The 13,326-nt window shown below is 42.1% G+C and overlaps 1 protein-coding gene across 1 annotated transcript; it reads left to right on the plus strand.

The window, feature by feature from the left end:
* Positions 1-1,277: 1,277 nt before the first annotated feature.
* On the plus strand, positions 1,278-12,877 carry LOC306913994 (acidic leucine-rich nuclear phosphoprotein 32 family member D-like). Its single transcript, XM_079490853.1, has 7 exons — positions 1,278-1,453; positions 5,449-5,598; positions 6,175-6,297; positions 7,205-7,382; positions 8,874-8,974; positions 10,019-10,085; positions 10,444-12,877. The coding sequence occupies exons 1-7, from the start codon at positions 1,400-1,402 to the stop codon at positions 10,539-10,541; spliced, it is 771 nt and encodes a 256-aa protein (XP_079346979.1). The 5' UTR covers positions 1,278-1,399; the 3' UTR covers positions 10,542-12,877.
* Positions 12,878-13,326: the final 449 nt, after the last annotated feature.

Genomic DNA, 13,326 nt, shown 5'->3' on the forward strand with positions numbered 1-13,326 from the left:
TGATTGGACGACCTACAATAAAACTTTTGTATATATATATATATATATATATATATATATACATACATACAGTACACACACATCCTGCAATGCTATAAAACGCCACTGGCGGGCGCGTTTGACCCTTTATTTCCATCTGCTGTTTCCCTCCGTTTACAACCAAACCACCCAACAGACGCGTTGTGACCTACTTTCCCACAATCTTTGCACACACACACACACACACACACACACACACACACTGGCCGGTTCCGGCGAGCCGCCCTGCGTCCGAAACGGTCGAGAAATGACAGTTACCGTGTGGGGGTCCCCGGGGGTCCCTGGAACATCCAGACCCTCAGGAATGCGGCCAGGGGGCTGGCCCGGTTCCGGCGAGCCGTCCCGCGTCCGAAACGGTCGAGAAAGGACAGAGTGAGAGTTACCGTGTGGTGGTCCCCGGGAGTCCCTGGGGGTCCCTGGAACATTCAGACCCCCAGGAATGCGCCCAGGGAGCCGGGCCGTTTCCGCGTCTTGCCGGTTGAGAAATGGTGAAAACCAACCATGAAGCTATTTTCGTGCTTGGACAGACAGACAGGCCCAGGGACAGACAGACCCATGGACACACATCTGTGTAATGTAGTGGTTGCACCACTCAAAAATACAAATCTCACAAAATAGTATAGCGGAGTGGTAATATATTGTATACATCTATCAACTTCAAGTCAACAATGATGCACGTTCTAATATTTATCACTTTATTATTGATGAACAAAATTAATAAATCATTATTTATGTATATTGCTATTTTATAAATGGCCAACTTTAAAGAGTGTCAAATAGGTCGTCCAATCAGGTCAAGGATGTCTATAATAATGAATGAATAATGATGAATATAATATACTAGGCCTACTTTATAGCTCTAGGCTTTTTGTGTTCCAAAAAAATAACTGATGCAGTTTTTGGCAGTGGCCATGGTGTACACGGCTCTGTACATACATACCGGTAGTAAATTTACTCAAGTACTGTACTTAAATGCAATTTTGAGGTATTTGTACTTTACTTTTTACCAATTTCCAGGAGACCTACAGGCTACACTTTGTACATTTTGGCAATGATTTTTATCCATGTTATGCCAATACTGTTGTGCTTTTGATCAAGTTTATTTATTTATTTATTTTTATGTTTTACTTCCGGCCATTTACTACTTTTACTTAAGAAAAAAAGGTACTTTTTCCACCACTGCATGACGCTAGAGAGCGTTTTATTTTGAAGCGGACGACCGGAAGCGCCAACATATGGTATTTGTGGTGTGGATTGACGCACACGCGCAGTGCGAAGCAAGGCAAGCAGCAGATACAGAAACAAGTTGATAAGAAGAACGAGGCGGAGGAGAAGAAGAGAAAAAAGAAACAAAAACAAAATGGACATGAAGAAAAGAGTCTCCTTGGAGCTGCGACACCGCAGTCCCAGCGACGTGAGTTTAATTAAGCAATTAAATTCGTCGATTAATTTGTTTTTTTACTTTGAATTGGCGGAAAGTTGTTGTGTTTCTTGTGGTGTTGTGGCCGGGCGGGCTGTTTGCCCTCCGTCGTACGGGCGGTGCCGCGCGCGCGCCTGGAAATAAAGCAGATCTGCAAGCCCACGGCGCGTTGCGTCCGCCGTGCGTTTAGGTCTTGTAGATCTGCTATTTTCCTGATTTATATTCTTAGTACGGCGAAGTATGTTGTTGGCGCTTCGAAGGCAAAACGACCACATGGACGCTGCCGAACGAACACACACACACACGCACGCCACACGCACGACACGTACACACTGTGTGGAGCTGGCTAATAGCTGGCGCCAAATGGGTTTTATATGAGCATATATGCACGAATTGTGTGGCTTTATAGCTTAATGTGCCGCTGTTTGGACAGAACATGTCGTGGATTGGACAGAAAACGTGTCGAGAATGAATTGACGTTGATTTGTTTTAAATGCTTATTATATTCCGTCTCTCCTATAACAGAAGATGATATAGAGCAGAACTGAAGTCGGTTATAAATAAATTATAAATTCAGTTCTGTGTCCTGCTGTAATCGGAGAGACTGAATCTAAAAGAGCAAGTCACTCGACTAAAGTGACGCGTTTTTCTGAGCACACATCACGCATATTAACGTGATAAAAGCTGTCAACACGACGCGTTACTACAATGTTCCGTTTTTAATTACGCAGTCAGTCTGTGTCACTTTTAAGACCGACTAAACGGATTATGAATCCATCGTTTTGCATCATTGCGGCCTAAGCAAATGGCCAATAGGCCTATTTTGGTCGTAATAATATTGTAATTACATAAAGTAACGTATCCACGTGGTAGTGACGGTTAATAACCGTATTATTCGTAGTAACGTTAGTTTGTCCAGACATTAGACGGAGCCCGGCTGGCTCCATGTGAAGGGCGGGCAGGCGGCATGCTAACACGCTAGCATGCTAACCCAACAACAACACCATGTTAATGCATCCAGTTATATATCCCGTAATAATTATAAATGTACAGCCCGTTAACAAACCAAGCGGTTTCATGGTACACTTGTGTGTGGGTTTTTGTACGTCCACCGTATGTGTCAATGCGTAATAATGGCGCGCTGCCTGCAACATGTGGAGGTTAGCTTTACGAGCTAACGACGTTAGCACTTAGCAGCAGAAAGAAGCGTGGTGTCACGTGCGTTCGGAGTTTACAAACACAAAGGACCAGTTCCAACATGATGAGACGGCATGACCTACTTTTTAGTACTTTATGCAGTTCTCTCTCAAGTCTGAATACGGTCCTTGTCTCCTCCCTCCACCTGAGCTGATGTTGAGGAATGATAATAATGGCCTGAGTTAAAATAAATAAATAATCTTATATGCAACGTGACTCCTTGAATTTTTATCACCCTAAATCAGTGGTTTGTTTTCAACCCTTTTCATACCAAGGTCCATTATTTATTCATCATTTGAGCCACGGACCACCATTTGACAAGATTATGCCTCTCAGACCCAAAACGTAGAATCATTTGTTGTTGGATAAGACTTTCCACGATTCCATGCTGTATTATTGATGTGGTACCATAGGAGAGATAACAGACAAACATTGATCAAAATAACAATTCGTCTACATTCTGTAATTGGGTAGACTTCTTGTAAATTAATAAATTAATTAATGCAGTATTTTTAACAATCTCTTGAAAGAGTTAATAATCTAATAGGTGGATGCTGGCAAATAATGCGGCATGGTCAAGCTGGACCTCCAAAGGGCTTGACATGTGAACCACTCCACATTGGTTAACGAGCTAAAAGCAATTGGTTTTGATAGCACATCAGTGAGCTGGATGCAATCCTACCTGCAGGAGAGGGAACAGATGGTGGAGGTGAGCTGTGGCGTTCCACAAGGAAGCATACTAGGTACTTTACTGTTCCTAATATGTAAACGACATGACATCAGCCTGTGACTGCAACTTGTTCCTGTTCGCAGATGACTCAGCACTGCTGGTGTCGGACAGGAACAAACTGCAGGTTGAAAAGGCCCTCCGCTCCGACTTGGTAGAATTTGCACCTGGCTCGCTGATAACAAACTATCTTTATACCTGGGGAAAAACTGAATCCATTCTCTTAGATCAAATAGTAATCTCAGCAAGGCAGATGGCTTCTTGGTTAGTGGGTGCCAATATTATGACACGAAAAGATGAAATGACCTACCTAGGTTCCATCCTGGAGGCAAATGAAAAAATGGCCTCCAACGTAATCAAAAAAGTCAACCAAAGAACACGATTCCTATACAGGATCTCCTCACTGGCCGACAAAAACACCTTGAAGACTAGGGATGCTCCGATCAGGTTTTTTGGGACCGAAACCGATCACCGATTTTCTCATCATCGGCCGATGAAATGTTGCAAATTTTAATATTTCCAAAATGATTATGTCAAAACTGTTCCTGTGTGTGGGGGGAGGAAGGGGAGAATGTTTTGGCCTGTCACAAAAATGGAAAATTATATTATGCTCTATCTGATTGACATTTATACGTATTACTTAAATGGTGTACAAGATCAGTTTCTCCAGATAAGGTAGATTGCCGATCACAGATAGGGTAAATGCCGATTACCGATCAGAGTGAATATCGGTCGATATGGCCGATCGCTGACCGATTATCGGAGCATCTCTATTGAAGACCCTAACAGGAGCCCTCGTACAATGTTTCTTCGACTATGCATGCACCTCTTGGTAGTACCACAGCACCTCAAAGGCCCTTAAAATAAGGCTCCAGACTTCCCAAAACAAACTGGTCAGGCTTCACTCCCCGAACCCATCTCACCCCTGCCCACTTTGACAGGCTGGAATGGCTTAGGGTTGACGACAGAGTAGAGCATCTTGCAATGGGTCTGGTCCACAAGATTCGATACACCACCAAGATACCCATATACCTGTCTTAAATTCTTCCTTAATGTTTACTAAGTCCACACCCACAACACCAGAGGGAGTTTAACAAACCATGTGCAACCCAGATTTGGCACAAACAAGGGACTAAATGAAGGCGAGCGTGTTTTTAAGGTGAGCATTCCTGTTACCAATTTGAGTTTACAGATTGGGGCCTGGAATGCAATATGGGATCAGTTCCAATATGAAAAAAAATGAAACACTAAATTTGAAGCTAATAAATTGTTCCTCTCGTTTGGATGAAAGTACAGTAAACGGTTAAAAAAACAGTATTAAACTTGATTGTCAGTCTCCTCACTATAGTTAACTTGGGGAAATATCGTTTTTTTTCCCTCCCTATTTTTTTATCTAAACTATTGTTTTCTCATGTTACTGTAGCGCTGTGAGCTTGTAGATCGGCTATTTTCTGTGGTACAAAAGACTCATCCGTCTCTAGGCCTATCACAATTATTACATCATTGCCTGATCGTAATTCTTGAGAGAATTTAATTTGTTGAAAAAGGTTCATACATTTTGAATTTATCAAATTAAATATATGGACAGTTTTTTCCATGGTAGCCTACATTAGCAATTTTTTGTATTTTTAACTGCGGACCATTTACGGCTGTCTTTCAGTTTGTTTTAAAGTTACCTTTGAATAGCCACTGCAAAATCCACTTTAAAACGGTGTAATCGCTTGTCGTAGTGTTGAAAAATATTCCATACTGGCGATCACAACAGACGTGAATTTATCAATGAAAACATAACTCGCGAACCGCAGGGGAAGTGTTCTACAATGAATTAACTTGAGTAACTCTTGTTTAGAAGTCAAAGTGTAATTTGTCACACCTGTGCAATTTCTGTTTACAAATCCCAAAAGTTATATGGAAATGTTATTTTAATGTTCGATGCCGAGAACTCAATTAAATCACAATTATTTATACGACAATAAATCCTCAACTAAAAGTGTAATAATCGTGACAGACCTATCCTTTCCCCTCTCTCTTTACGTGAATAACCCCTTTCTTTCTCCTCATTCAGGTTCAAGAGTTGGTCCTTGATAACTGTCGTTCCAGTGAGGGGAAGATGGAGGGAATAACAGACGAGTTTAACAACCTGGAGCACCTCAGTCTCATAAACGTCGGCCTGGTCAGCGTATCAAACATACCCAAGCTGGAAAAGCTCAAGAAGGTACAGGAAACAAATGCACCCGGACTCACTGAGTAGCATAATGATACTCAACCCTGGTCGGTTGAGTAAAACAGGCCTTTTTTGTTCAAAGTGTGAAATTTGCTCTATAGTTTTATTTTATTGGCCTAAAATATTGATTATATACATACATTCATGAATCCACCTGCTGACTTATGTTGCTATGAGACACCTCTGTGTCTCATATAGCAACATTTATTTTTTTAATAAGAATTTGAAGGTTTTTAGAAAACCTTAGGTTAGGTTTTAGGAGGCGTTTTTAGACTCGGCCGCAGGTCTAAATTTTCTTTTTTTAAATCAAATAAATTAAGAAATTCCATGAATAAAAAAATAATGATAAAGGAGTGAAAATTGCAGATCTACATGATCGCAACGCGGCGCGAACCGATGCACAGTGCGCTTGTAGATCTGCTATTTTCAATAGTTTGGGTCCCGGGCAAACGACTACTTTGGTTTTTTTAGGTCGCGGGCTAAGAAGTTTGGGAACCACCACTGTAGAATGTAGATGACACCCTCCCTTCTCTCTCTTGCTCTCCCCCAATCTGTTTTTCCTTCTAGTTGGAGTTGAGTGACAACAGGATATCAGGCGGTCTGGAGGTCCTGGCAGAGAGGCTGGTGAACCTAACGCACCTCAACCTCAGTGGGAACAAGTTCAAAGACATCAGCACCCTGGAGCCCCTGGTGGGTGGAGCTTAACACGTGACCTTGTTTTAGGTCCGATGCTATTATAGCCTTAGAGCAGCAGTTCCCAAACTATTTTGGCCATGCATCCCCTGTTGCCTCCCGACCTAGCTGACGCACCCCCCATGGATGTTGGCTTCATCCAGCTGGGAAAGACATATGACATTCAATGCCAAAATGTCAAAAAGAACACAAAAGTTGCCTGTTGAACAAAGAACCGTTCTAGTTAGACAAAACATTAAAGCTACTCTGTAGATTTGGAATAGAACGGCGGCGGTCGCGTGTCTGGCGGTGGCCAGTGTCTTTATGTGTCGCTTTATAGCTATTCTGATAAATTATTTTTAGTTCAGATAGTAAATCCTATTGGCATGGGATAAGCAAATCTGTGTTCTTACCTTCAATTGGTCAAATTAATCAGATTCTATCGCCATATCGGAACAAGGTGTGCACCTTTTTTTAAAAGGCGTGAATGAGATATGTTTAAATGTGGCAGTTTCTACACTTTTATGGATTGCAAAGAGAAATGGTTGGAAAACCTTAGTTGAATTTCTCTTCGAAATGTTGTGGAAGTTTGCTTTGAGTGGAAACCCTGTAATGTTTATTTAACGGCCAACCAACCACCAATGTATGACACAGCCGACCTCTTTTCTTGGATGACGTTTGCTTCTGGGGTATTTTCTTGTCCATTTCTCTGCTGTGACTAGCATTGATACTACTGGGCAGAAAACTTTTATGAAATAAAGTATAGCTTATACTCCACAATACGAGGAAACGGATCGTAATGTCTAAAATGTATCAGTTTCCCCTTACAATCGGCTTACACTACCAGCTATCTTAAACACTATGCAGACGTTCCACTTTTAAAATGGTTCAAACTGAAGTTGTGACCTCCCTCCCCCACCAACAGAAGAAACTCCCGCAGCTCAAATCTCTGGACCTGTTCAACTGCGAGGTGACCAACCTGACCGACTACAGAGAGTCAATCTTCAAGCTCCTCCCACAGCTCACCTACCTGGACGGCTACGACATAGACGACTGTGAGGCGTCCGACTCCGATGGAGAGGGCGACTTAGTTGACGATGAAGGTGAGAGGGAATGGAATTAGGACTCACCGGCATTACACATTTAATTTGATGATTAACCCATTTTGACCTGAGATCAGATTCTAAAAATGTCTTCTACATCCTGACAGTTTTCTGAAAAAGCTATTTTTCTATGTCGGTCGTTCTTTGATTTTTCAAAAATAGCAGATCTACAAGCTCGTAGCGCGCCACTCGGTGGCGCGCTATGAGCTTGTAGATCTGCTATTTTTCAATGGCTAAAGCATAACGTAATGCTAACACCAAAAGGGGTTCCCGCCCAAAATGGGTTAATTGTCACAAATAATTGCGATTAATTTCTCTTTTTTTCCTTCATTGAACATTGGAACGTTACTAGTATTTCAGTTCGTAATCACAAAATGCACAGGGCAGATATGACAAATGGATTAAAGGACCACTTCACCACTTTTCAATCTATCTTCATGTAATTGGTCCTCACTATAATGTTCATGATAAAATGCCACCATTTTCTTCTTCTTGATCTGTGTCTCATATGTGGGCAGTGGGCAGCAATATTTAAAAATTAATATTTTTGTTTTATTGATAGATTACAGTAAGGTAGACAGGAAACGGGGGGGGGGGGGGGTCAAAGACACACAGTAAAGTTCGTCGGGATTGGGACTCGAACCCACGACACACTGTCAAGCTGGATTACCAGCCAAGGTGCCTGGACCGTTAAGCTGCCCCAGGCCGATTATGTGATTATCTAATACTTGTGACAGGCCTAGAGAGGGAATGGAATGGGAGATGAAGCCTAATGCTAGGGATCCATATGTCATCATATTGTTATTGACCACTATTTGATGACTGTAGGCTGCAGAGTGGATTCTGGGGAAGCTTTAAAAAGAGTCTACCTGTAGAAACATTTTTGTTTGACCTACGTTGTGAAAATTCTTTCTGCATCCAGAATCACAGTTGGACTACTCTATAACACAGGGGTGTCCAACCTTTTTTCAAAAGGGGCCGTATTAGAAAATATTAAAACACCCAAGGGACATCATTTTGCTTCGGATTTAAACGATTCTATTGAACTATCATCAATATTTAATATCAATGGTCTTTTGTCAGGTGTGTGTGCTTGAACAAAAAGTGTATCTCAGCCTTTTCTCAGCCTTATGTCACATTACCAAATGTAAGCAAGCAAGTTCTGGGAAATGCCCAGGTTAAAAAAAACGTAAATGTAAAAATGTCCCATACTGTTGAGCCGTTCATAATACAATTCAGGTATGAATAAAATTTGGCCAATGGGCTGCACTTTGGACACAGCTGCTATAACGGGTGCAAGGTAAACCCTACTGGAGACCTTTTGTATTGCAATATCGGTATTGATCGATTGTTGCCATGCATTTACTCTGTTTATCGGCCAAAAATGTCAATATCGTGCATCCCTGGCTGAGTCCTCCACGGAGCTGTTTCTACTTTTTATCGTTCTGTTGGATGTTCTGACATTCCTTGTTGGGCACCTCTGTGTTCCAGAGGGAGAGGAGGGCGAGTCTGAGGAATTTGATGAGGAAGAGGAGGATGAGGAAGAGGTGGTGGCCGAGGTGGACGATGATGACGATAGTGAAGACGAAGAGGTGAGCTGGGAGATGTTAACACATCATTCTGGATGTCAACTGGTCCTTTAAAACTCGCAACCACTCAGATGATGTTAATGTTTAGACAGAATTGTATCTTTCTGGATGTCAACTGGTCCTTTAAAACTTGCAACCACTTAAAGGACACCATTTGTCTTGCAACGAATACCTAAAATGGACAGCCAGTACTAGCGCAGAACGTGTTGTATTGTTGCGGCTTGTCAGCTTGTAGATCGGTTATTTTCTAAGACAAAACAAACTTCTATCAGTAGATCTACATTTTTAAACTTTTAATCATGTTGAAAATCACTATCAGTTAAAGATTATTGTATTACTCTCATAAGTCATTCATTTTCATAAATATTTATGGAAAAGGAACAAACACCCGCACACGTCTTCAAATGCAGTGACCAACTTTTATTAGGGAAACAGCAACGTTTCGGCCTATGCGGCCTTCATCAGGCTATCTTTATATTTTTATTACATAAAGATAGCCTGATGAAGGCCGCATAGGCCGAAACGTTGCTGTTTCCCTAATAAAAGTTGGTCACTGGGAGAGTGGAAGATTTAACATTCTGGGGGTCGTCTGTGGGATACATGGGTAATTACATTTACTGTAGTTTACACTGGAATGGTCACGAACGCTAATTTATTAATTCACTGGCCAACATATGCCAAAGGTATTATGTTATTAACTCTGACTGGTGTTTAGTTCACTGTATATGCTGCTATATTAGAACCGTCTTACCATGTTTTGAAATTGCTCTAATAGCACAGCTATATTGGAATATATTTATCCATGTAATATATTATGTCACATGAAGTAATTTAGAAGGGAAACAGGTTTTTGTTTTTTCATTAACTCTGGCATCTTGTCAATTTAATTAAACTTTTGGTCATGGACGGTATGGCCGACTTCTGTAGGATTAAACTGCGTCATGCACCTAGTTGAAAGTGCTGCTTGGTAAACTCTGGTGTGTTGTGGTGAGCAGCCAGCTGGGGGAGCCAGACAGACACTGTAAGTGGCCTTTTGTTTGTGTTCAGGGTGGAGAGGTGAACGGAGATGTGGACAGTGAGGATGACGATGAGGAAGATGATGAAGATGATGATGGTAAGACACATTTTTACCGCTTCTGTAGTTTCAATGTTTTATTTTTATTTAATTTTTTTATTCAGGATTTGTACATGTAACAGACTACAGAGTATTACTTTTACATTACAATATTGATACTTTTTACTTTAAAGTAAAAGATGTGAGTGCTTTTCCCACCACTGCTGTAATGCTCTGTGCCGTTCTATTCTCATGGATTAAAGTTACCATTCGCCACGACTGATTTCAGTAATTTGGATACCATAGAAGCCAGCGTGCATTTTCAGTCTTGAGTTTTATTTTATTTTATTCCATGTATTCCGCATGGTGCTGCTCTTTTGTGATGTTGTCATAACGAGGTTTTTATTGCTTCATCCAGACGAGGACTCGTCCCCGGCCAAAGGAGAGAAGAGGAAGAGGGAACCCGAACCCGATGACGAAGACGATGACGACGACGACGAAGAAGACGATGAATGAGACGGACAAAAAGACTCCTGCAAAACCCACCCCCCCCTGACCCTGTGACCTCTGACCCTACTCTGGACTGCCTACACATGCATCCCACCACTGGTCTGGGCCACGTTCCATTTCTCTAACCCGGGACCCTTTGTTCCTATCTTCCCCCCTGGGACTCTGCTTTGACGGGTTGCTGTGGGGTCATTAACTCTGATGATGACCTAGTACTGCTGGTCTTCTATCCTAGCGGCAAAATATGCACCCGCTGCGTGTCCCAAAAATGTATAGATTGTTTGACTTGAATCTCATTTTAAAGCTGCAATCTGTAACTTATGTCCTAACCAAAATTCTAATCCTGTGCATGATTTGAGCACCCCGTTGATGCTACAACTGAAAGCCTGTTTGTTTGTTTGGGGAGAGGATGATTTCACAAACTGGCGTTTTCCTTGTCCGATACAAATGTGGGTGTTGCAGCCTGAGGACTACACAGATTCTTACGGATGTAGATCTTCTCGGTGGAGGCCACACAGTTGACACCCTTCTCCCTAGTCGTTACTTCAACAGGTTTCCTTTCACACAGAGTCCTGTTTCATGGCCAGGGCCATGCAGCGCTGCAGCCGGCAGTACTGACAGCGATTGCGGTGGTGTTTGTTGATCACACACACCCCTGAGCCCCTGTACGTGTACACCAAGTTCTTCCTGATGCTGCGCTTGAAGAAGCCCTTGCAGCTCTCACGGCTGACTGCACCGTAATGACGCCCTGAGGACGGTCACCACACAATATTCCACAACAGACTGAGCCTCCTGTGTCGTGCGCACTTCACTCCAAACTCCATGATGATTTCAGTTTCAATGCAGTACCCGTTGGCAACCAGTAGGTGTCCTACCCGACCACGAGATCTAAATATCTTGGTAAAACGAGCAGGTGGACCCAACTATAACCACAGCAGTGTTGTGTTAACACGCAGATGCAAAATAACATTATTCATTCAAGCCACAAATAGATGAACAATAGACACGGGTCAAAACAACATATGGATTGCAGCTTTAAAACAAAGTTTAATTTAGTTATTGTAATTCCAGTGGAACTGTCTGAAAGCTTCCCGAATCCCGTCTTAGGTTCTGTCTTAAGGAAACGGAACAAGGGCTCCTGGGAGGAAGCGGCATTAAGTAATGGAGCGTGTCCTTCTCCCTGAACACCCCTCCCCCCTCCAGTGCTCCGCTCTCTCCTCTCTTTGCTACGACCAATGTTGTCCTGAGTCAGGGTTGTGTGCGCCGTGTTACTATTTAGTTTGTTGTTGTTTTTTTTGTTTTGTTTTTTTCAAATGCAGACCCCCACCTTTCTATGACATCATCACCGTGGGGAGGGGGGTAACGGAACAGGTATGTGATGACATCACCGCGTTTCAGTGTCCTGAATATAGTTGACATGGAATAAAGTTCTCAGTCTTCACGATTGATTTCCGGTAATTGGGGTTCCACAGCATTCAGTCTTCTATAGAAGCATCTCTTGTACTGAAAATAGACGATCGCGATGCGAGCTTGTAGATCGTCTTTTTTCAGTTATTAGTTCCAAGATTAAAGAGTATTTGAAGTGGTCAAGCTAGAAAACATGTTTATAAAACCGTAATGCTCTCGGATATATCTTAAAATTAAAGCCTCAATCTAGAAAAATAGAATGATGGCATCTAAACATAGTTAATTTTTTAGGAAACCATCAAATCACAGATTCGGGATGACACAAATCCTAATCTGATTTCAGTCGTGATATTTTATTACGCTTTATTCCATGAGTTCAAGCCCACAGTGCGTGTTGTGGACTTTGTTGATCAGCCGTGTTCGCCGCAGGACACGCATGGCGATGTATCCATGTTTGGGCTTAAACTCCCTCCCAGGGCGCCGCGGCGACAGTTCGTCTATTTTGCCAACAGAGCTTTTTAAAAGAATATTTTTTCAGGAGTATTTTGTTTTTGTTGATTTCCTTTTCTTTTGTATGATTTGTTAAAGGGACGGTGCTTCACTCTTTAATCTTACGTCTGATTTATACTGTTTGATTGATGCAGCGCGACACTGGCATGCTGCTACGTATACATCGGGCCTAATTTCTCACCCCCTTCTCGCTTTGTCTCCTTGGTTCCTTTCCTTGACCCCTACCTCCCCTCTCTCGCTCTCTCCCTTCCTCCCCTCACTCTTTACTTTCCTCGCCTCCTACCTCCTCTCTCTCCGTCCTTTTAACATTTACACTGATTAGTTGTGGGCTTTTTGTTTTTTGTTTTTTACTTTTCTGTAAGTTAAAAGTAAAATTGAAAAAAAGCACAGAAAAAATGTACTTTGTAAATAAAAATCTTAACATTTTCCTCCTGGCTTCTACTGTAGCATTGTTGTTGTTGTTGGTGGTTTCACACAGTGACGGAAATTGATGTCTCTATATGACATGAAGTCACCGTGTGGACTTTTACGCAGAATTCATGTGATATTTTACCACAAGCCATCTAGAACAGTGGTTCCCAAAGTGGGGTCTGGGGACCTCCAGGGGGCATTGAGGGAGTTCCAGGGGGTCCCCAGCTAAATGATAGTTTGGAACCAAATGGACCCTTATGGGTCTGTAACTCAGAGTGTACAAATGTTTGTACACTCTCAGTTACTCTCAGAGTTAAATTAACATTGATTTGACAATATACATTGGGGTCCCAGAGATAGAAATGTCATTTAATGGGGGTCCGTATACTAATGCATGTCAAACTAGGGGTCCTTGAAATTAAACGGGTTGAGAATCACTGCTAGAGCTGTAATAATCTCTTATGGG

This window comes from Electrona antarctica (genome assembly GCF_951216825.1).
Source record: "Electrona antarctica genome assembly, chromosome: 21".
NCBI lineage: Eukaryota > Metazoa > Chordata > Actinopteri > Myctophiformes > Myctophidae > Electrona > Electrona antarctica.